The sequence below is a fragment of the Stenella coeruleoalba genome (genome assembly GCF_951394435.1).
Source record: "Stenella coeruleoalba genome assembly, chromosome: 11".
Lineage (NCBI taxonomy): Eukaryota > Metazoa > Chordata > Mammalia > Artiodactyla > Delphinidae > Stenella > Stenella coeruleoalba.
Genome location: NC_137157.1, coordinates 4,494,178 through 4,516,837, shown reverse-complemented (window position 1 = coordinate 4,516,837; position 22,660 = coordinate 4,494,178). Strand labels below are relative to the sequence as shown.

The 22,660-nt window shown below is 37.8% G+C and overlaps 1 protein-coding gene across 3 annotated transcripts in view; it reads right to left on the bottom strand.

The window, feature by feature from the left end:
• Positions 1-22,660, bottom strand: part of SMC1B (structural maintenance of chromosomes 1B) — an 86,249-nt gene that overhangs the window by 32,765 nt on the left and 30,824 nt on the right. For 2 of the 3 annotated variants that reach the window (XR_013830606.1, XM_079937921.1), the window contains exons 8-12: positions 15,463-15,545; positions 14,663-14,870; positions 11,913-12,098; positions 10,053-10,232; positions 3,785-3,931 (exon numbers count right to left, since the gene is read on the bottom strand). Coding sequence is in view for 2 of the 3 variants with exons in the window: in XM_079937921.1 (XP_079794047.1) it covers positions 3,785-3,931; positions 10,053-10,232; positions 11,913-12,098; positions 14,663-14,870; positions 15,463-15,545 (804 nt within the window). In the remaining variant the exon portion in view is untranslated. The remainder of the gene's footprint in view (positions 1-3,784; positions 3,932-10,052; positions 10,233-11,912; positions 12,099-14,662; positions 14,871-15,462; positions 15,546-22,660) is intronic. The other variant, XM_079937922.1, reaches the window with a different exon arrangement.

Sequence of the window (22,660 nt, the reverse complement as noted above, 5' to 3'; positions counted from 1 at the left end):
CTTTCTCTGGTATTTTTGTCACATGGAGTATGTGCATGACATTATCTCTGAATCTGCTTATCTGCAGATTCCTGAAAGGTAAATGATATCTTGGGATGTAGCCCTTTTCCCTCAGTTGCCTATAGCTGTTATTCCAGTCTCATCTAGTTTTGTAGTCGGATACGAGCTTGATTTAAAAAAAAAAAAATACAAGGAATATTTTTTAAAGGGGGGTGGCGTATTTTCGTATTTTAGCCTTGCCTCTAAAACCTAGGACTTCTGTATTAATGTGTGGCTTTTCTCATTAAACCTACATGGAACTGCGTGTGTCCTTTCAATTGGTAAATTAAGGTGGATCCTCAGTTAGAGACATTTCTTCTTTTTTGTTTAATTATTTCCTCTCCTCTGTGCTCCCTTTCCTCTTTCTGAAACTTATTATTCTCTTAAAGTCTCTATTTTTCTCATGATTTCCTTAGCTTTGTGATTTTTCCCCCTCATTGAGATACTGTTCCACTTGGTCTTCCAGGTTATTAATTTGGTTCTCAATAATGGCAATCCCATCCCTCAATCCACCTACAGCATTCTATAGTTTAGAAATACATTTATTAGTGCCAGAAAGTCTTTTTTTGTGTGTGGGGACAGAGAGAGGGTTGACACTACATTGTATTTCCTTACTGCTACTTTTTTGTTCAAGTGTTGATGGCTCCTGGAACACCTCAAATGCATTTGTGCATTTCTTTCCCTACTGAGGATCAGGTCTGGGTATTAAGGTATCCTAAATGGCAGCTGCCCCACAAGCAGTCTCTACACCCAAAGGCCAGCAATTACAACAGAAAACTGTCAGTGTCCCACTCTGAGATGGAGGAAAAGACGTCTCTCTGGTCTCTTTGGCCTCTCCCAAACTCAGGAATAGGAAGGCCACAACCTACTAATATTTAGCTTCATGGGGTTCAAGACTACGCATATTCACATGGGACAAATATTTAACCTCCCCCCAGGATTCCCCTATGTCCTGATTCTTCTCCCAGCACTCTTCAAACATCAACAGAAGCCCTGCATCAGCTTTTCCTGGTGGCCTCCCCCAGAACCCAAGACATCATTTGCACCCAACTCCCCACTAGGTTCAGGTGAGACACACAGGTAAAGAGCTTAGTATAAACATGGATAGGAAGCCAGATTCATTTCAAGTTGCCACCTTCCTAGAACTTTCTCTGTGCCTAGGCCTAAATTTGTAAAATCTTTAGAAGCTGAATATTTATTTATATATCTTACTTAGATCAAAACATAATTTGCAGTCTTATGCTTACAGAGAAAGATTAAAATTAGCGGAGTAACCTTGCCAGAATATCTCCTTGAATCAAAAACTGGTCATTTGTATACACAAAGGAAGAAAGCTAAATAGGAAAAATAAATAATCTAAAAGCATTCTACTGACTTAGTATCTGTTAAGGTTGACATTTCAAGTAAGTGTGTGTGTGGGATTACAATATTCAACAAATGATACTTTGGAAGGAAGCATTATTGAATTTCTTTTGTCATTTTCAGAAAGAATAAGGTCTTTCTGAGCATGACACTGAAATCCAGAAATTATAAAAGATTAATAAATTTGGCTACATAAAGATTAAAAATACATGTATGATAAAACAAGGTCAAATGTCAAACAGATACTGAATGGCAAAAAGGAATAAACTTTTGATACACACAGTATGAATTTCAAAAGCACTAGGTTAAATGAAGAAAGCATAACACAAAAGACTACTTACTGTATGATTCCATTTATATGAAATTCTAAGTCAGAAAAAGCTACAATGATAGAAAGTAGATTGGGTTGCCAGGGTCCAGAGGGTCCAGGGGGTACAAAGGAGCCCAAAGGAATTTTGGGGGGTTATGGAAATGTTCTATATCATGATTTTGGTGGTGGTTACACGACTACATACATTTGTCAAAACTTATTGAATCATACACTTAAAATTGGTGACTTATTGTATATAAATTACATTTCAATATAGCCGACAAAAAAGTTGAATAGAGAATATATTTCCGGGGCTTCCCTGGTGGTGCAGTGGTTGAGAGTCTGCCTGCCAATGCAGGGGACACGGGTCCAGGAGGATCCCACATGCCGCGGAGCGGTTGGGCCCGTGAGCCATGGCCGCTGGGCCTGCGCGTCCGGAGCCTGTGCTCCGCAACGGGAGAGGCCACGGCAGTGAGAGGCCCGCGTACCGCAAGAAAAAAAAAATGGGGAAAATATATTTATAACATGAAATACTGAAACATGAACATGAATATATTTACAACATACATGACTAAAGGGTAATTTATTTATAATACAAATAATTCTTAAAGTAGGTAATAAAATAACAAATACCTAATAGAAAAACATGCACAGGAAATAAATAAGAATTTCACAGAAGAGGACTTCCCTAGTGGCGCAGTGGTTAAGATCCACCTGCCAATGCCTGGGACATGGGTTCCAGCCCTGGTCTGGGAAGATGCCACATGCCATGGAGCAACTAAGCCCAGGCGCCACAACTACTGAGTCTGTGCTCTAGAGCCTGCGAGCCACAACTACTGATCCCGTGTGCCACAACTACTGAAGCCCACGTGCCTAGAGCCTGCGCTCTGGAACAAGAGAAGCCACTGCAGTGAGAAGCCTGCGTACTGCAATGAAGAGTAGCCCCCGCTCGCTGCAACTAGAGAAAGCCCGCACGCAGCAACGAAGACCCAACATAGCCAAAAATAAATAAATAAACAAATAAGTTTATTTTAAAAAAAAGTTCACAGAAGAAAAAAATTACAAAGAACCAATAAATACATGAGTCAATGCTCAACCTCAGTTATTAAGAATTGCATATTCAAACAATTAGATTACACTTTTTTCTTTACCAGATTGGCAAAGATTAAAATATTTGTTAGTATCTAGTGTTGCAATCTAGGAACATACACACTCTACTACAGGTTTCTTTTGATGGGAACTTAGCTGTATCTATCAACATTTTAAATACACACATCCTTAGACCCAGAAATTCCACATGTAGGAAATCATCTTAGAGGTACAAGTAAAGATATAACAACAAACATTTATATAATGCTTAGATTTTTGCCAGGCATTGTTTTAAGTATTTTACCTGGAATATCTGATTTAATCTTTAAAATAATTCTACAAGGAAGGTCCTTTTATTATCCCCATTTTACAGATGGGAAATTAAGGTAGAAAGGGGCAAGGTAAGTTGCCTAAGGTCATACTGCTGCTGGTAAGTGGCAGAGTCAGGATTCAAACTCAGGCAGTGTGGCTATAGGATTTATATTCTTAGGCACTGTGTTATTTTCCCTCTCTAAAGAAAGTTTAATGCTGCATCATTTGTAATAGCAAAAACCAAATGTCCATTTTTAGACTCTGGTTAAATAAGCAAAATCTATATAATGAAACGCCAGGCAGGATTCATTAAAAATAAAATGGTTCTCTATATGCTAAAATGAAAACATGTCCACGTTATGGTATTCAGTGAAAAAGCTTGCTGCAAACACCATCAATAGCAAAAGTCCATAATAAAACAAATCAGAAAAATAACACATATGCTTGCATACACAGAGTACATTTCTGGAGGTTATGTATCAAACTATGTTTAACAAATACCACTGAGATGTAAGGATGGGTAAGGGAAAGATTTTTATTTTTTACTTTATTCCATTCTGCATAATTTGAATCTTTTAAACTATAGGCATGGTACTTTTATTACCCAAGAAATTAGCTTAAAAACACAATTACTCTACTTGGTATTCTACAATTTTTACAACATGGATTTACCTTTAATTCTTGGATTAGCTGAGTTCTCCTGTCTCTTAAATTCTTTAATTCTTTCTCATCCCAGCATCTAGCCTTGTATTTTAAGTCACTTGACCCTCCAGAGATGACTCCAGATTTTAAAAATAACGTTCCATCAAGAGCTACTGTCTGTAAAAATTAAAAATATTTTACCTTGGAGAAATGTACATAAAGATAAAAACAGAACATAATATGACAACTTTCACAGCTGAGACTTTGTAGATGAGAAAAACTACTTACTGAACTCCACTAATAAGATAACTAGCTTATGAGGGACACCAGCCAACAAACTCAAATACAAAACCCTGTTTTGCTAAGGCCCAAACAATTCTAGGCAACAAATTAGCAGCAATTTAAAAATTTCAAAATAAAATTATATATTAGTTCTAAACATATTCAATATTGAGAAGAAAAAACCAGGAGTATTTGTATTTAATATCTCATAGTTTGTATTATATAATACTGTATTTTAAAGAATCTGACATCACATGTCAAAGACATACTATGAAAACAGCCTTAGTTACTTTAGGATATCAAAAATATCACATTCTCTAAAATGAATATGAAACTGGGACCAAGAAAAAAACTTAAATGGAGTCAAAGGTATAAAATAGCTTAAAGTTTATAGCCCTATGAGTAACCATATGCTTTACAGAATAAATGAAAGCAATTCTCAGTGTTCTGCGAATGTTTCTAATCAATTAGTCAAAGCAGAGGAGACAGGCTGTGGAGGACTAAAACCACGTAATGTGAACTAATTTTAAAAAAAGCTGACAGGAATCTCATTCATTCCTGCATTCAGTCAAACATTCTCTTTGTGGCTGCTGTGTTTGAAACATTCTATACTGGGGACTGGAGTGACCAAAAGGGAGTGAAATATGGTACTGACCCTTAGGGAGTCATGCTGGTAGGAAAAAGAAACATATAAACATATCAGTACAATGTAAAGTATGAGACAATAAAAACACAGAGTAATCTGGAAGCTTAAAACTTGGGTGCTCCAACCCAGCCTGGAAGGTTCACGGAAGGCTTCCAGTGGAGTTGAAGGCGTTCACTGTATCTTATCAGAGGTACTAGTTAGAAGTACATTAATTATATTTAACAGAAAACTTAGTTTATTCCTCTCTTGCAATTACAGAGGTAAACATTCCAGCGTATGTATGGTGGTTGCATAGTTAACAAAAAAAGACTCCCATAATATTGCTCTACCATCCTTAGTACTTGGATTACTCCTCAAGGGAGACAGGCATCTTATTTTCTGGAAGGCCCTGGGGGCTCCCTCCCCTCCCAACGGTTAGCTTGGCAATGAGTTTTCTCATCAGGTCTGAACTTTGGAAGGACACTAGATCTCTACTGGATACCAACAGCCATGGCATGGAAACTGAACTCCTGTAGATAAGCTCTGGTTGGTCTGGAAAGCAGCTTCCCTGACCAGGAAGCCCACTGTTACGTGATCAGCTTACTCCTCCGACCTCCCCATAAAAATATAAAGTGGTATGGAGGCAGCTTCCCCCTCCTGGAACACTTTTAGCTCACGCTGTTTCTGCCTGGCCAAAGCCCACCTCTGTGGAATGAAAGCTGAGGAAATACACAGGCTCCACTGCTTCTCTGCTTTTAAGTTGTTCTAAATAAAGCTTACTTTACATCTACAGTGTGTCACTAGTGATGTGTGTGTCAGTGTTTCTTTTATGACAATCTCAAATCATTTTGTAGTCCAAGACGACTCCTAGAGCTCTAGCTATGTGTCTGTATTTCAAGAAAGAAGGGAAAGAATGAGGCTGGTAGACAGGGCAGATCACAGAGTTCTCAGTATGTCATCACAGGAAGAATGTGGATCAAATACAAATGAGGACTGATGGGGCTTGTGGAGGGGGCTGGGGGATTAGCACTGAACAGTCTAACAGCAAACAGGAGAGTGAAATGGTCAGATATGAACTTTAAGTACACCAATCTGGCAAGTATCTAGAAAATGGGGTGGTCCAAGTGAAGCCAGAGGTGATGGTATGAAATCAGCCAATACCTACAGTGAAGAAAAGGAAAAAGATTTGAGAAATATTTAGGTGGTATAATCAGAAAACCTTGGGAATTGTAGAGGTTACAAGGAAATCCATGAGGAGAAAACAGAATTTCATTGGTTAGAATAGTGGTACTAAGAATTGAAGAATACAGGAGAGGGATCAAGATCTAGAAAGAAGAACCTGAGTGTAGTTTTATACATGATGATTTTATAGTGCTTGTGGGCTAATAGTTTACTTATTTATAATGTATATCTTGACTATTTCCTAAAAGAAATTATTCTTTTATAGATTATAATAAAGATTATTATAATAAATATAAATATACAATAAGATAGCTACAAATAATAATTAGAGATAACACATTATACTAGGTGAAAAAAGAACAAAGTATAAATAATTTAGACTCTGATGAGAAATCAGTAAATTCGATCAAATAAGTAGGAAGAAGAAAAATTATTCAATATATGATGTTGGGACCGGTAATTAACCATTTAGGGGGAAAAAGCTAATACTTACATCTAATAATACATATTAAAATGAATTCTAGATTAAATTAAAATATAAAAGTGATACGATTAAAAAAAAGTGAAGTTAAGTAAATATATTTTGATCTCATAGTAAAGACTCAATTATACACACACCAATACCTGTAAAGGTTAAGGGTAAGATAGTTGATTAGCAAATATATGGCATATGTACCACAATACTCAGCAGATCTTTCTAGGGTATGGTTGCCAGACTTAGCAAATAGGAATACAGGATGCCCAGGTAAATTTGAATTTCACATAAACAACAAATAACTTTTAAATGTATGTCCAAACATTTTATCTGGCAACTCTATTCTAGAGGACATGTTAGGGATGGTTATTTTCCTTTTTGAGCTCTTTTTCCCAAAATGAACATTTATTAACTTGTGTTTCCGATATGTAAAAGCCAAATGTAACACAAAGGAAAAAAATCCATGGGCTGGCTTGGAGAGAAGAGAGAGAAGTGTATTGAGAACTTTGAGCTAAGAATCTGTCATAATACACATGGTGTTCTAATGCCAACTCTCTCTTCCCAGCCATACTTGGGCAAGTCAACTTCCTGTCTCAGAGCAGAGGGACAAACGGTGTTCTGAGACTCTTTTTACTTTCATTGCTTCGTTGGCTGCTGCTGTTGTCATGGCAACCATTTACCATACTGTGCTTGACAGAGTGCATTTATGCTATTCAATTCTATGTTTCAACCCCGTGAGGTAAATATGATTTCCATTTTATAGATTGGGGCTTAAAGATATTAAGAAACTTGCCTAAAGTCATACACAGGGACTAAAATTCCTAAACCAAAAGTTGGTCAAACATCTATGTCCATGTTCTTTTTTTTTTTAATGTCCATATTCTCAATAACCACCATGTTATAGACCTTCAATTCTAAAAATGCAATGGGCAACAATTCATAGAATTACAGGGTTTTTTTTTGATAGTTTCTAGGTTTATTAAAATAATTTACTTCTTCTAAAAGTAAATTTAGTATCAAATAACCTATTTACATTTGATTTACAATCAAATTCCTATTCTGGAAGGACTATAATTTCTATTTCCAGCCTGCAAATTCCTTAACTTATAGCTTACAGTGGTTGCTCAGTGCAGTAATCCTATGCCTACTTTGGAGGTTGCATTCCTGAAAAAATACCACGGCTGGCACAACTGGGATCTTATATAAAACAAGGAGTTGGAGGAATTTTTAAATAGCATTAAATAAAAGTTCCAGAGAACATGGCTTAGGAAAAGGAGAAATTTTTTGGCATTAAAAATTTGCCCTGAGGGCTAACCAATCATTCCACTGAGCCAGCTTCAACTGTTTCAAGAAATACTGTTTCAGTGTTACAAGTAGATCCTCTATAATTTTTGTGTTATGCAGATTATACCTAGTTTTTAAGTTGCCTTTCACTGATAAGGAAAATAATATACTTTAACCTTTGCTTTTATTTCTGAATGGGTAAAATATTCATGAGTTCAAAATCCAAAAAATACAAGAGTAAAGAGTAAGAAATCTCCCTGGCATTGCTAGACACCACCACCCAGTTATCCTCCCCAGAGGTAATCGATGCTGTCAATTTCTTATGTATTCTTCCAGAAATATTTTTGCATAAACAAACACACACATATATCTCTTCTTTCCCCATTTTTTACATAAATGGTAACATACTACACTCTAGTCTACTTATTACTTTTTTTTTAACTGAATGTATCTTGGAGATTGTCTGACACTTGTATATAAAGAGCTTCATTCTTATTTAAGGTTGCATAGTGTCCCATTCTATGAACGTATTATAATTTTATTGAACATAGTCTTGTGCAAATTGTTTCCAATTTTGCTTGCTACATACAGTGGTTCGATGAATAACTCTTTATATATATCATTTCATATACATGTGTATGTAACGTTCTGAAGAAGTACAACTGCTAGAATTGCCCTTCACAGAGCTGGTACAAATTCACACACCCACAGCAGTGAATGCAAGGGTCTCTTTCCCCATAAAGTGTTATCAAACTTTTTTATGTTGATCAATCTCACAGGTGAAAATAGTATTTCAGTGTAGTTTTAATGGGCATTTCCCATATTTGGGGTTTTTTTGGTCGTTTTTTTGGTCACGCACATGGCATGCAGGAGCTTAGTTACCTGACCAGGGATCTAAGCCGCGCCACCCACTCCCCACCCTGGCAGTGGAAGAACAGGATCGTAACCCCTGAACCACCAGGGAACTCCCTATCCAAATGTTTTATGCATCCTAAAACACAGAGAATATTCTTCAAGTGGAATAACAGTAATAGGAAGAAGATAAGACTCCCTGGAATATACTTAATGTAAAAATATGACAAATAAACCTGATTAAAATTTTCAAATAACGATAAGAACAAAATACAGCCTCAAGGGGTAAGGCATGTTACTGTGGACAAGATATAAACCATAAATATATGTTGAATGAAGGAAGGGTTAAACACAATCGTATTTTCATGTGACTTCTTTAAATTGACCACACAAATCTTCAAAAATCAATTTTACAAATATTCAAAAATCAATTTTACCATAGTTAATTAGGTAGCAAAATAAGGAAGATACTGTAGTCGCTCACTTATTACACCTGCTTAAATTTAATATGTAGAAATCAATGACAGTGATTACTAAGACAGTGATCACATTATCATTAAGATAATTATAGATATAACTACTAAAATGTATGAGAAGTTAATCATATTAGACAAGTCAATACATTTAATACTGGAAATTCCTATCTTTCATAAGAATAGCCCAAACCCCCCCACTTTGTGTTAATTTGCGATTCTGGACATTCCAGATCAAATACGTAAAATGACTAGTAAATAAAAAATGACTATCACTTTTTGAGAGCTATTTCCTAGGCACTATAAAAGCATTTTGCATGTTATTACTTATTTTAATCCTATAACTCTATGAAATAAGTACTATTATTTCCCCAAATTTAGATGAACAAACTAAAATTAGAGGTTTAGAAACTTGCCTAAAGTCACATAATTAATTACTAAGTAGTATCACTGGTCTTACTCCATAGTTTATGCCCTGAGGCATTGTGTTACATTTCATCACAGATGTAGTTTTAAGAAAAACTATGTCAGATAATTCGAAGAATTTAATACTGCTTAACTAAATACAAACTCTATTTCAATTGACAGTAAAACAATATTTTTAAAACCAGAATTACTCCCTTGAGAGACTGGTATCTAGTAACCTCGTTTCAATTGTGCTATTTCTACAACTTCAAAATGTGTTAAAACCTTGAATGTGTAAAAGGACAGTTAATATCTCCATTGAGCTATGGAAGAATTAACCCAGAATGTAAAATAAGCACCTAAAATCTTTTCTGGTATTCAGAAACACACGTATTATATACGTAAGTACCGGGAAAATCTGAGATTCGACAGGGGCATTTATTGTATATAGAGTAAAAAAAAATTAAGAGCTTTAGGCTCTCACTACAGTAAATCTAACGTCCAAAATATGATTTATGATTTGGGGAAGTATTAGAGAAATTAATTTTTTGAAAACTGAACATTATAAAAACTACTGAAGCCATTAACATCTTAGGTTCTATTTTAGTTTCCCCTACATAAGAGAACATATGAAAGCATATATAGATATTTGTGTGTGTAATATGTTAGTCTTATAAATACTGCTTCAAATTATCCGAAAGTACAATCTAAGCCTCTTACTTTCCGTCTTTCAGGTCCATTGAAGGCAATATGCCTTGCTTCTTCCACAGTCTCACAGACAAGGCCATTTCCACACACAAACTGAATTACTTTCTTCAGCTGAGGAAACTGAGTCTTTATGACATCAATCGCCATTTTACAGCCTTTAATCTCCCGTAATCTTTCATTGATTGGTTTGATCTAAACGGTTTAAAATATACTTGATATATTAGGTGTATTAAAATAAAAACCAAACACTCAGTACATTCTTTTTCAACGAATATACATAAGCATGAAAGCAAATGATTAGTAGTATGTACTTATACACAATAAAAGTTTGACAAGAACCTGATGAACAATATCCCACCTTTGGCTTGTGTAATATTTTTTAAAAATACACTTCATCAAAAGCCAGAAGATATAATTTCTAGATTCAACTCTGTCACTAACTAGTTGGGATAAAGCAACAGATGAGAAGCCCTTCATGCTCTCAAAATCATAAAATCTAGTGGGAGATAATACCCATTTACATACTTTCAAAAGAGTGGCACAACAGCATGGAACTCAGAAAATCATTTTAGGCTTAAATGATCAGGAAAGCTTTTACATCTTCTTTGACATGACTTTTAAGTTGGGTCGATAAAGAGATCAAAAGATGTCTGCAATATATTACTGAAAAACAGCAAGTATAATTTCATTTTTGTAAAACAAAACAAAGGGAAAACCCTATATACAACCAAAATATATATACACACACATATATATATGGAGCATATATTTATATAAATTTGTATGGATGGAAGCAATCTAAAATAGTTGTGATAAAGGAATTGAGCACTGAGATGAGATAGGAGTATTTCCTTTATATTTGATACACTTCTGTATTATATTTTTAAAAAATGAGTGTGCCTTGAAAAAACTCTTAAGCATGAAATACATAAAACAGAATTTTAACAGGCAGATGAACTAGGTTAAATAGTTTTAGTGGGCAGAAGGTATAAACAAAAGTGTGAAACTACAAAAGGCCAAGTCTGAACCATTAATACCCAGTTAGCATTTGCTGAGCCCCTCCTCTGTGCCAGGCACTGTGCTAGGTGTACTACATGTAGTGATTCCTTGCAAAAATACAATAAGGTAAGGACTAATTCCTCCACTTCACAGATGATGAAACTGACACTCAGAAAAGTTAAGGACAAATCAGTGAGAACTAATTAGAAGGAGGGCTACCATTTAAACTCAGGTCAGTCCAACTCTAGGGCATGTGCTCCTAACCACTATGCACACTGCCTGCAGTTCAGGGACTTGAAAGCTGGACCAAGTAGAACATTTTCTTTATTAAGCAATGAAAAGATCACTGAAGGATATCAGCTGTGATAATGATGGAGTTCCTGCCTCAGGAATTTAAACTTTGGATGCTCTAAGGCCTTTCAATACATACCTCAAGGTTCAAAATTTGGCTTGCTCCACACCAAGAGCTGACATGTATATTTACTGGACCACATATTTACAACTGAGACTCTGGGTTGGCATTTCACCGACAGAACATATGTCTTATCCATCTCCTATACTTTGCTATAGGACAAAATAAATTGCTGGCTAGTAGGCAGAGTGGTGCACTGCTAGAGCAATGTCCTTGAAATCACCAGGGTAAATTATGGCAAAACTAGATTAGGAAGAAATGATATGAAGGCAAGAAAGATAGCACCCACTTGATACTATTCTTTGCCTGCCAATACATTAACACCAGCCATTTGAATGAATGACTAACTGGCATCCAACTTACGATTTTTTCAATCACTACCATAGTCTCAGGCAATAAAGACACACTTTAAAAGACAGAATTATATCACTACTAAATACTAAGGATTATAAATTACTTACATCAAGGTAATCTAAAGCAAGGAATGTCTCAGGTTCAGCTCTTTCCTCCTTCAGAAATCGAATACAATCTTTTGCTACCTTTTCAGAGGCTACAACAATGGCAAACATGTACCGACCAAGAAGTTTAGTAACAGCCAGCTGGTATTTCTTATGTATAGGATGACACAGGTCAAGCAGTCTTCCAAACTTAGCAGGTTTCAAAAAAGGAGAGAAAAACAAATACATTAATGAGGAACATATAATTCATTGTTTTCTAATGTAACAAAGCAGCATAGACCAAAAACTAATTTTCTAAATTATAAACATGATAATTTAACAGTCTCATTCAAATGGAAATAAATTTCATTATGAAATATCCATTTAGGTGTGTCACACTTCATTCAACAAAAGAGTAATAAGGAGGGATTAGTCATACCAAGGTATTAAAATATTTTACAAAGCTAGCAATTAAATAGTATTCATTCATTCCCTTATTTATTAAATAAGAAACTGCTGAGGCACCTACTACATGAAGGCACTGAGCCACAAACCGGGTAAACACGCCTGAGTAAAACATCCTCTCTGACCTCACAGAGCTTTCAGACTAGTAGGGAAGGAAGATATAAATAATCAATAATTGCATGCATGTACAAAGTAGAGTTATAACAGGCACTGTGATTAAGTACAGAGAGCTCTGAGAATATGTATCAGAGACGAGGCTGACCTGAGAAGCCAGGGAAGGCTTCCCACGGAGAAGTGTTTTTGGGGATCTGAAGACTGGTCAAGAACCAGACTGAAGTTCAAAAAGTCTATTAAATGTCACAATGCCACCCGTCCTGTACCAATGCTCCCTAGAATCTCTGCAGATTCAATTTTACATCTTTAGACTCTTTCTTCAATGTTAGGTTCTACTTCGAAATACCAATTTCTTCATGATAGATCATCATTGTCTTTAATATTTATTACCTTGGTCTTTGTTCTTCTCAATTTACCTATGATTAACTCAAGCCTTACTTCTAGGTCAGTAATTTGATTTTCAGCTATGTAATCCATTCCTTGTTATTTGCAATTTATTATTAGTTCAGCAGTGTTTGTTCTTGATTTGTCTCCTTAGCTCTACATTTTTCTTTTTATTTTATTCCGTTTTAGCTCATATTTGAACCTGATTTTATGAATTCAAGTTCTTATTAAATTGTCCACAGCACAGAACACTTATGGGGGATTTTGTCCTGTAACCTTCTTCCACAAGGCTCTTCGACTTCTAAAAGCCTTTTAAATTATTCTTTCTTTTCATTATTATATGTACCTATAGATGCCATATCGATTCTCTTCACCTTCCCTATATTTAATGTGGGCAGCTCTGGGCAAAGCTTTTATTTTCTGTGACGGATAATTTTTTTGATTGTCTCACCTAAAATTGAGATGGTTATCTCCTCTGAGCAACAGATGATGGACCAAGTATTTTTTGTTCTATATTCTAAGTATTTTCTGATCTATTTCCCATCATCTAAGGGCTTAGACGGCAGGGGTAAGAGAGCTGTGCTAAGGCTGTGCATATGCTTTACTTGAATACCTGAGTTTTGTTCTTTCTTCTCAGTTTTTAATTAATATCCCATACCAAGGTTTCTCTCCTTGGGGGAAGAGAACAAATCCCATTTTTGGGGAGAGGGTTTTGATTTGGCTTCTCAATTTAACAAGGAGCCCTAGAGCCTTCACTTCCATCTAAGAGAAGCAGAGGTCCATGTTCTCCGATTCTATTTTAGTGATAATTTTTACTCTAAAGGAAACAAACATATGAGTTTGCTTCTTTCTAGATTAAGGGATAATAAGTGAGAATTCTCAGGAATTAATCGATGTATCAGTTTGCCTTCTGCATAGTTAAGAACAAGCAATGCTATACTTCAATCTTTTTAAAGAAATTCTGGACTATTACCATTTTCTGAAGGTTATAGCATGATGTATGAGCCCCTTTCCTCTTTTGGTTGTTGAACTAGTTTCTCACTAGTTTTTGTCATTCTCCTTAGTATTAGGGGAAGAATTCTGTGACCCAGCCTTATTCCTCCATCATTGTCTAGAAGTTAAGACTAACACTTAAGAGTCAGAAAGGCAAAAAGGATGCTGTAAAGGAAACGAAGATGGGAGGCCAGAGAGACAGGAGGAAAACCAACAGAGTGTAGTATCATGGAGGCCAATGGACAGGTGTTTCCAAAGAGTGCAAGCGGTTAACACAGGGTACACTGGTGTCAGTGACAAGAGAGTGAGATGCCAGACCCCAATTCCGAAGGAAACAATTCTGTGAGGCTGACTCCCCAAGCAACAGGTTAGTAGATATTGCTGTACTGGGGCTAATGAAATACACTAGTAATACTGGATAGCAGTCACATTTGGAGAATAAAAATTCACTGTTTCAAAAGTATGCCAACAATGTCTACTGAAAAAAATATTTTAAAAAACCTGAAATCATGAAGAAATGAGGTTTGAGGACATGTGTCTATGGGCGACAGACTATTTCATGCACCTGTGTCCTTTGGGGATGTTGGCCATACCTGGACTTTCTGGGTAATGTGTTCCTGTTAATGTTTCTCCCCAATAATTACTTATCTATAGACATTACTGGGAGTTATTTACATTTTACCTCAGTTATTTACTATTATGTTTTAAATATAAATAATAAAACACAAAACTTATAGATTTCTGAAATAACATTACTTCCTATTAATGGCAAAATTTTAATCCCAAATAAGAAAGCTTAGCCTTTTTATTTCAATTACCACAGAATCTGGGTGAAGTCTTTTAAGGTGTTCCAGAACCTCTGCTCTCTTTTGCTGACGTTTTCCCTCATGGTTATCAATTCCAGCATTCTGCAGTTCACTTCTAATAAGATTCAGCTCTTCATTAACTTCAGACATTCTTGATTTTGTCTTTTCAATTTCATCCACTAGGGTTTCCTCTTGCTGTTTTTTCTCTTTCAAGAAATTCCTACACAACAGTAACAATAATACATTATACAGCAAAAAGAAAACCCAAAATTTAGGAATTACAAGATACAGTATACTCTAGTCTGGCATTGCAGGGGAATGGAATAATGCTCTATCAATTTTAAACAATGAAAAATACAATATAATAAACTTAGCACCAAACATGGACAAAAGATATTTTAATCATTCTTTCTTGATCCAAAAGATACATATTTCTGGATTCTGAAAAAGAAAGGATAGGTCACTATAACCAGAGAAATCATCATAAGCTTAATGGTAAGTAAATACCAATTAAAAAGAAATTCTTCGTGGTAGAATACTTAGGTGGTGCTAGCTTTCATGACATACATTTATTATAAAATATCGATACCAAAAGAGAGTTTTAAGTTTCACCACTGTTAGACATTTATATTTTCAGAACTTAAACCTTAGTGGTCAAGGATAATTTTTAATTATCTACAATGAAATAAAAAAACAATGGAGGACAAAGACATTATGATACAGTGGAAGTATTCATCTGATGACTATACTACAAATATCGAGACCCCTGAGATACAAGAAAGCTGCAAGCAATTTGTTTTTACTATACTTACATGCATGTTTTTATATACTCCTCCAACTTCTCTATTCGCTTTTTATGATCTTCTATTTGTTCTTTTATTTGTTTTAGATTTCCCTAAAATAGGAAATGAAATCTGAAATCAATTACAGCAAATCCAAACAAAATTGATTACTTTTCACTATATGCCCAGAACTTACTATAACAGCATACATTGTTCTAAATTTGAAATATATATAACCACATGAAAATTCTTATAAGAGCACATTTTAACTTTGAAAAGGCAATATGGTACAGAGCTTTGAGGTTTCAAGGCTCAGGGTTCAAATCCTGGCTCCATCATTTATGTCCTGGCTGGAGATACCTGATCTCCAGCAAGTTTACTTTGGTAACTTCAAACCCCAGGGAGATTATTTTCAAATATCTATATACAGTTCTTATCTCTCTCTCAAACTAACTCATTCAATAAATATTTATTCACTGCCTACCATGTGCTAGGAACTACAGATATAATAATGAACAAGACAGAGTCCCTGCTCTCAAGGACTAAGGTTTGGTGGGAGAAACAGACAAATAAGTAATTCCGACAGAGTGGCTCAGCACTATAATTGTATAGGAATCTCCGAGGCAGCTATAGGCTTGTGGAAGGAGGGCTTCATGCTCCACATTCACCTTATCACCAAGTCCAAGGATTGTGGTCGTCTCCAATTTGTTTCTCACCTTTAACATTCTCCCTGTCTCATGCATCCTGCACATTATAGCAAGATTAATCTGTCTTACTCCATTACTAAGTGATCTAAAACCAGGAGTGTACAAAAGTAAAAAACACAATTCTTTTTCAGTATACAACAGCAAAAAAGAGAAGAAATACCAGTTTTCAAGTGGTAAAGGATAAAATATACCATGAAGTTAATGATCTCATTTTACTCATTTATCACAGAAATTCACCGAACAAACATCTACTATGCTAGGTGCCAACAGCTATAAAAATGATTAAGATACAATTCCTTTTCTCCAGGGACTCCCACATTTTGAAATTAGAGTCCCCATATTGAAATTCTGTTATCTCACTTAAGAATTCCATTCAGGCTTCCCTGGTGGTCCAGTGGTTAAGAATCCGCTTGCCAATGCAGGGGACAAGGGTTCAAGCCCTGGTCTGGGAATATCCCACATGCCGCGGAACAACTAAGCCCATGTGCCACAACTACTGAGCCTGCACGCCTAGAGCCCGTGCTCCACAACAAGAGAAGCCACCGCAATAAGAAGCCCGTGCACCGCAGTGAAGAGTTGCCCCCACTCACTGCAACTAGGGAAAGCCTGCGTGCAGCAATGAAGACCCAATGCAGCCAAAAATAAATAAATAAAATAAATAAAAGTTAAAAAGAAGAATTCCATTCAAAGAGACAGGAACAAGATTAGCTAACATCAAGGACCAAGTTTAGTCAACTGGAAACACCTGCCTCTGCCTTTACTCTGGCCAGTCCCAGGGCTTGTGTCAGGGCCTGGATGCTCCGTTGGACACGTCATGGGGGATAATCAGACTGCCTTGACACCAGGCATTCTGGATTCAAGATGCCAGCTGATCATGCCAGTTGTCTAGAAAAACCAACCCCTGCCCAGCCCCTAGTGATCTTGGTCTGTGGAAAGTTATAGCCCTTTCCACCTGGGAACCACCAGTCCTGTGGGAGACCAAGTATGAGTACAGAGTTTTTCATCTCTTTCCACCCTGATATGTTATTTCTTCTGTCAGTGTTTTTCTATTCAAAAGACAACAGAGATTCAATCAACACTTACCGACATCTACCAAGTACATGGGACTTACAATAGGACACTATTACGAATCCTGCCTTTAAAAAGCTTCCAGCCTAATAGAGCTATACCATTAACTGTACTTTTCCTCCAATCTGATAAAAGCCCTTAGACAGAAACAGATTAAGAACAATGGGTGATTAGATGAGGAAGAAACTATTTTTCAGGTTTTTTTTTTTGGTGGGGTGGGGAGAAAAGGCAAACCAGGGAAGACTTTGTGGTGTGGGTAACTATTGAATTGAACATGTAATGATGAGTAGGTTTTTCCAAAATTAGCATGCACAGAGGCAAAAATGTGCAATGAGAAATCAGTGTATAATTTTATAATGTGATACAAATTATACCAGTGTTTTAAAAGTAATTACTGATACGTTATACATTTTTCTCCTTCCACAAAATGTCCTCTCTTCTACTCATAGGATTATCAATATATAAGTATATTATCATATACTACCCTTCATATTTGTTTGTATTTTCATCTGCTAACTCACAAAGAGACTACAATGAGAGGCATACAGTGTAGGATTAAGAAGGTTCATCCTGGAGACAAAGTGTTTAGAATCAAATCCCAGTTCCTCCACTTACTAGTTCAGTCAAGTTAACTATCTCGTGCCTTGATTCCTTCATTTTTAAAATTCATTAATCCAACAAATACTTATTATCTGCTCTAGATCAGGAACTATTCTAGGTGCTTGAGATGTACCAGCGAACAAAACAAACATCCCTGCTCTTGTGCAGTTTACATTCTAGAGAGGGACAGTAGACAAACAATATGCAAATTAAACAGTATGTTAGGAGATAAACACTGGGAAAAACAGAGCTAGGGTAAGGGGAGCAGAAGTGCACTGGGGACTACAATTTTAAATAGGGTAGTCAGGGTAGTAGGTCTCATTGAGAAGGCAACATTTGAGCAAAGACTTACAGGACATGAGAGTGTTAAAAATTAAGAAATGTAGGGAAAGCATGTTCCAAGCAGAGGAATAGCCAGTGCAAAGGCCCTAAGGCAGAAACATGTCTGATACGTTCCAGGAGGCCATTACAGCTAGACCACAGAGAACAAGAGCAAGAACAGAAAAACAGGAGGTTTGAGAGGTAAATTGGGGTGGAAGGGGCAAGCAGATCATGTAAGTCTATGTAGGGCACTCAAGGACTTTGACTTAAACTTTATGTGCAAGGGGAAGTCACTAGAGGACTTCAAAAAGAGCAAGTTTCATGATCTGATTTAGATATTAAAAGCATCACTTTGGCTGCTGTGCTGAGATTATTATGAAGGAGACACAAGAGAGAAAACTTTCAGGCTACTACACTGATCTAAACAAAAAACAAAAAGATGGTGGCTTGGACCATGGTGGTAGCAGTAGAAATGGAGAGAAGTGGTAAGATTTTTGGTATACTTTGAAGGTGGAGCCAACACAATTTCCTAAAAGAGTAAAAGATGGACTCCAAGATTTTTGACCCCATCAACCAGTAAGACTGACTTGTCATCATCAGAGATTGGAAAGACTATGTTTGGGGTGCATTTGGGTGTGAGCAGAAGTTCAGTTTGGGACTTAAGTTTAAGATATCTATTCAATACCCAGAATGAAGATGATGAGGAAGCACCTGGATATATGAGGTTGTGAGCTAGAAATACAAACTTGGGAGTCATCAACAGATGGTATTTAAAGCTATAAGAATACAGAGGGTATGGCCAAGGTGGAGGAGTAGGAAAACCCTGAATTCACCTCCTTCCATGAGCATACCAAAATTATAACTACTTATAGAGTATCTATGAGAAAAACCTGAAGACTATCAGAAATGATTTGCCACAAAAAAAGATATAAAGAAGGAACCACGAGACAGGTGAGCAGGGCAGAGACATGGTACAGTCAGGACCAACACCCCCGGGTTGGGGACTCATTAACAGAAGAAATATGACGATCATAGAGGTTCTCCCCAAAGAGCAAGGGTCAGAGCCCCACATCGGGCTCCCCAGCCCGGGGGTTCTGCACCAGGAAGGTGAGCCCCCAGAACGTCTGGCTTTGACAATGAGCAGGGTTTACATACCAGAGAGCCAGAGGACTGTGGGAAACAGAGACTCTCTACTCTTAAAGGGTGCATGCAAAATCTCATATGCTCTAAGTCCCAGCACAGAGGCAGTAGTTTGAAAGCAGTCTGGGTCAGATCCACTTGCTGATCTTGGAGAACCTCCTGGAGAGGCAGAAGGCAACTGGGATTCTTCCTGGGGACACAGATGCTGGTGGCAGCCATCTGGGGGAGCTCATTCTATAGTGATGACACCAGTGCTGGCAAGCACTGTTTTGGAATCCTCCCTCTGGCCTAAAACTGCCCACCAGCAGGCCTGCACTGGTCATGTGGGGTCCAGGCCCCACCCACCAGCGGTCAGCAGCAGCCCTGGGCCCTCCCAAGCTGTGCAGCCAGCCATGCAGGACCTGGCCTCACCTATCAGTGGGCCAGTAGCAGCTCTGTGCCCTTTAGGCTGCACAGCCAACCACATGGAAGCCTATCTCACCCTCCAGCAGCCGCAACCACGCACAAAGTAGGGCCTTGCAGCCAACAGGCCCAGGGGCCTGCCCCACCTACAGCATGCCCAAGTAGTTACCTCCCTGCCAACAGAAGGGTGCATGCAGCCCACACAGGGAGCACCAGAGGGGAGTGTGCTGCTGGGCCCCACAGGACATCTCCTACGTAAGGCTACTTCTCTAAGATTAGGAAGTAAAAACAACCTACCTAAAACATAGAAATATACACAGAGAATTAGGTAAAATGAGAGGACAGGGGAGTATGCTCCAAATAAAGGATTAAGACAAAACCTCAGGGGACTTCCCTGGTGGCGCAATGGTTAAGACTCTGTGCTCCCAATGCAGGGGGCCCGGGTTCGATCCCTGGTCAGGAAACTAGATCCCACATGCATGCCGCAACTAAGAGTTCACATGCCATAACTAAGGAGCCTGCCTGCCGCAACTAAGGAGTCTGCCTGCTGCAACAAAGGAGCCCACGTGCCGCAACTAAGGAGCTGGCGAGCTGCAACTAAGGAGCCCTCAAGACACAACTAAGGAGCCCATGTGCTGCAACTAAGGAGCCCACATTCTGCAACTAAGGAGACTGCAAGCAGCAACTAAGACCCAGCACAACCAAATAAATAAATAAATAAATTTTTTTTTTTATAGAAAGACAAAACCTCAGAAAAAGAACTAAAGAAAATAAAGAGGAGCAATCCACCCCATAAAGATTCTCCAAGGTAATGATCGTAAAGATGCTCACTAAAATAGGCAGAAGAATGGGCAAACACAATGAGAATTTCAACAGAGAGTTAGCAAATATAACAAAGAACCAAACAGATTAAGAATACAATAACTGAAATAAAAAGTTCACTAGGGGACTTCCCTAGTGGTACAGTGGTTAAAAATCCGCCTGCCAATGCAGGGGCCACGGATTTGATCCCTGGTCCAGGAAGATCCCAGGTCTGGGAAGATCCCAAATACTGCAAAGCAACGAAGGCCATGCGCCACAACTACTGAAGCCCACGTGCCCTAGAGCCCATGTGCTGCAACTACTGAGCCCGTGTGCTGTAACTACTGAAGCCCATGTGCCTAGAGAAGCCACTGCAATGAGAAGCCCACACACTGCAATGAAGAGTAGCCCCTGCTCACTGCAACTAGAGAAAGCCCATGTGCAGTAATAAAGACCCAATGCAGCCAAAAATAAATTAAAAAAAAAAAAGTTCACTAGACGGAATCAACAGAAGATTAGATGAAACAGAGAAATAGATCAGCAATCTGGAAGACAGAGTACTGGAAACTGCCCAAGCAGAACAGAAAAAAGAATTTTAAAAAATGAGCATAGTTTAACAGACCCCTGGGACAATATCAAGTGTACTAACATTAGCATTACAGGGGTCCCAGAAGGAGAAGAGAGAGAAAAAGGGGCAGAGAACTTATCTGAAGAAATAATAGCTTAAAACTTCCCTAACCTGGGGAAACAAACAAACATCCAGGTCCAGGAAACACAGAGAGTCCTAAATAAGATGAACCCAAAGAGATCCATACCAAGACACTTCATAATTAAAATGGCAAAAATTAAAGATAAAGAGAGATTCTTAAAAGCAGCAAAAGAAAAGCAACTAGTTATGTATAAGGAAACTCCCATAAGACTATGAGCTGACTTTCCAGCAGAAACTTTGCAGACCAGATGGGAGTAGCACAATATACTCTAAGTGATGAAAGGGAAAAACCTACAACCAAAACTCTACCAGGCAAGGCTATCATGCAAATTTGAAAGAGTGAGAATGAGTTTTACAGACAAGCAAGCAAAAGCTAAGAGCTCAGCCCCACTGAACTGGCTTTATAAGAAATGTTAAAGGGACTTTTCAAAATGGAAAAGAAAAGGATACAACTAGAAATCTGAAAATTATGGAAAGAAAAATCTCACTGGTAAAGGCAAACCTACAGTAAAGGTAGTAGATAAACCACTTATAAAGCTAGTAGGAAGGTTAAAAGACAAAAGCAGTAAAATCATCTGTAACCACAATAAGTAGTTAAAGGATATACAAAACAAAAAGATGTAAAATATGATGTCAAAAGCATTAAACTTGGGACTTCCCTGGTGGCGCAGCGGTTAAGAATCTGCCTGCCAATGCAGGGGACACAGGTTCGAGCCCTAGTCTGGGAAGATCCCACATGCCACAGAGCAACTAAGCCTGTACGCCACAACTACTGAGCCTGTGCTCTACAGTCCACGAGCCACAACTACTAAAGTCCACGTGCCTAGAGCCTGTGCTCTGCAACAAGAGAAGCCACCGCAGTCAGAAGCCTGTACACAGCAATGAAGAGCAGCCCCCGCTCACCGCAACTAGAGAAAGCCCACGCGCAGCAATGAAGACCTGACGCAGCCATAAATAAATAAATAAATTTATTTATTTAAAAACAAAAAAACACATTAAACTTGGGCTTCCCTGGTGGCGCAGTGGTTGAGAGTCCGCCTGCCGATGCAGGAGACATGGGTTCGTGCCCCGGTCTGGGAAGATCCCACATGCCGTGGAGCGGCTGGGCCCGTGAGCCATGGCCGCTGAGCCTGCACGTCTGGAGCCTGTGCTCCGCAACGGGAGAGGCCACAACAGTGAGAGGCCCGCGTACCGTAAAAAAAAAAAAAAAAAAAAAAATTAAACTTAAAGAGGGAGTAAAAATGTGAGGTTGTTAGAATGCAATGGAACTTAAGATATCAAAATAATCATATGTATATATGAATCATATATATTATGTGTTACATATGACATAACATGTTCATATATTATATATGAACCTCATGGTAACCACAAACCAAAAGCCTATGACAGATACACACAAAAAAAGAGGAAAGGAATCCAAATATAACACTAAAAATAGTCATGAAATCACAAGGGAAGAGGACAAAAGATGAAAGGA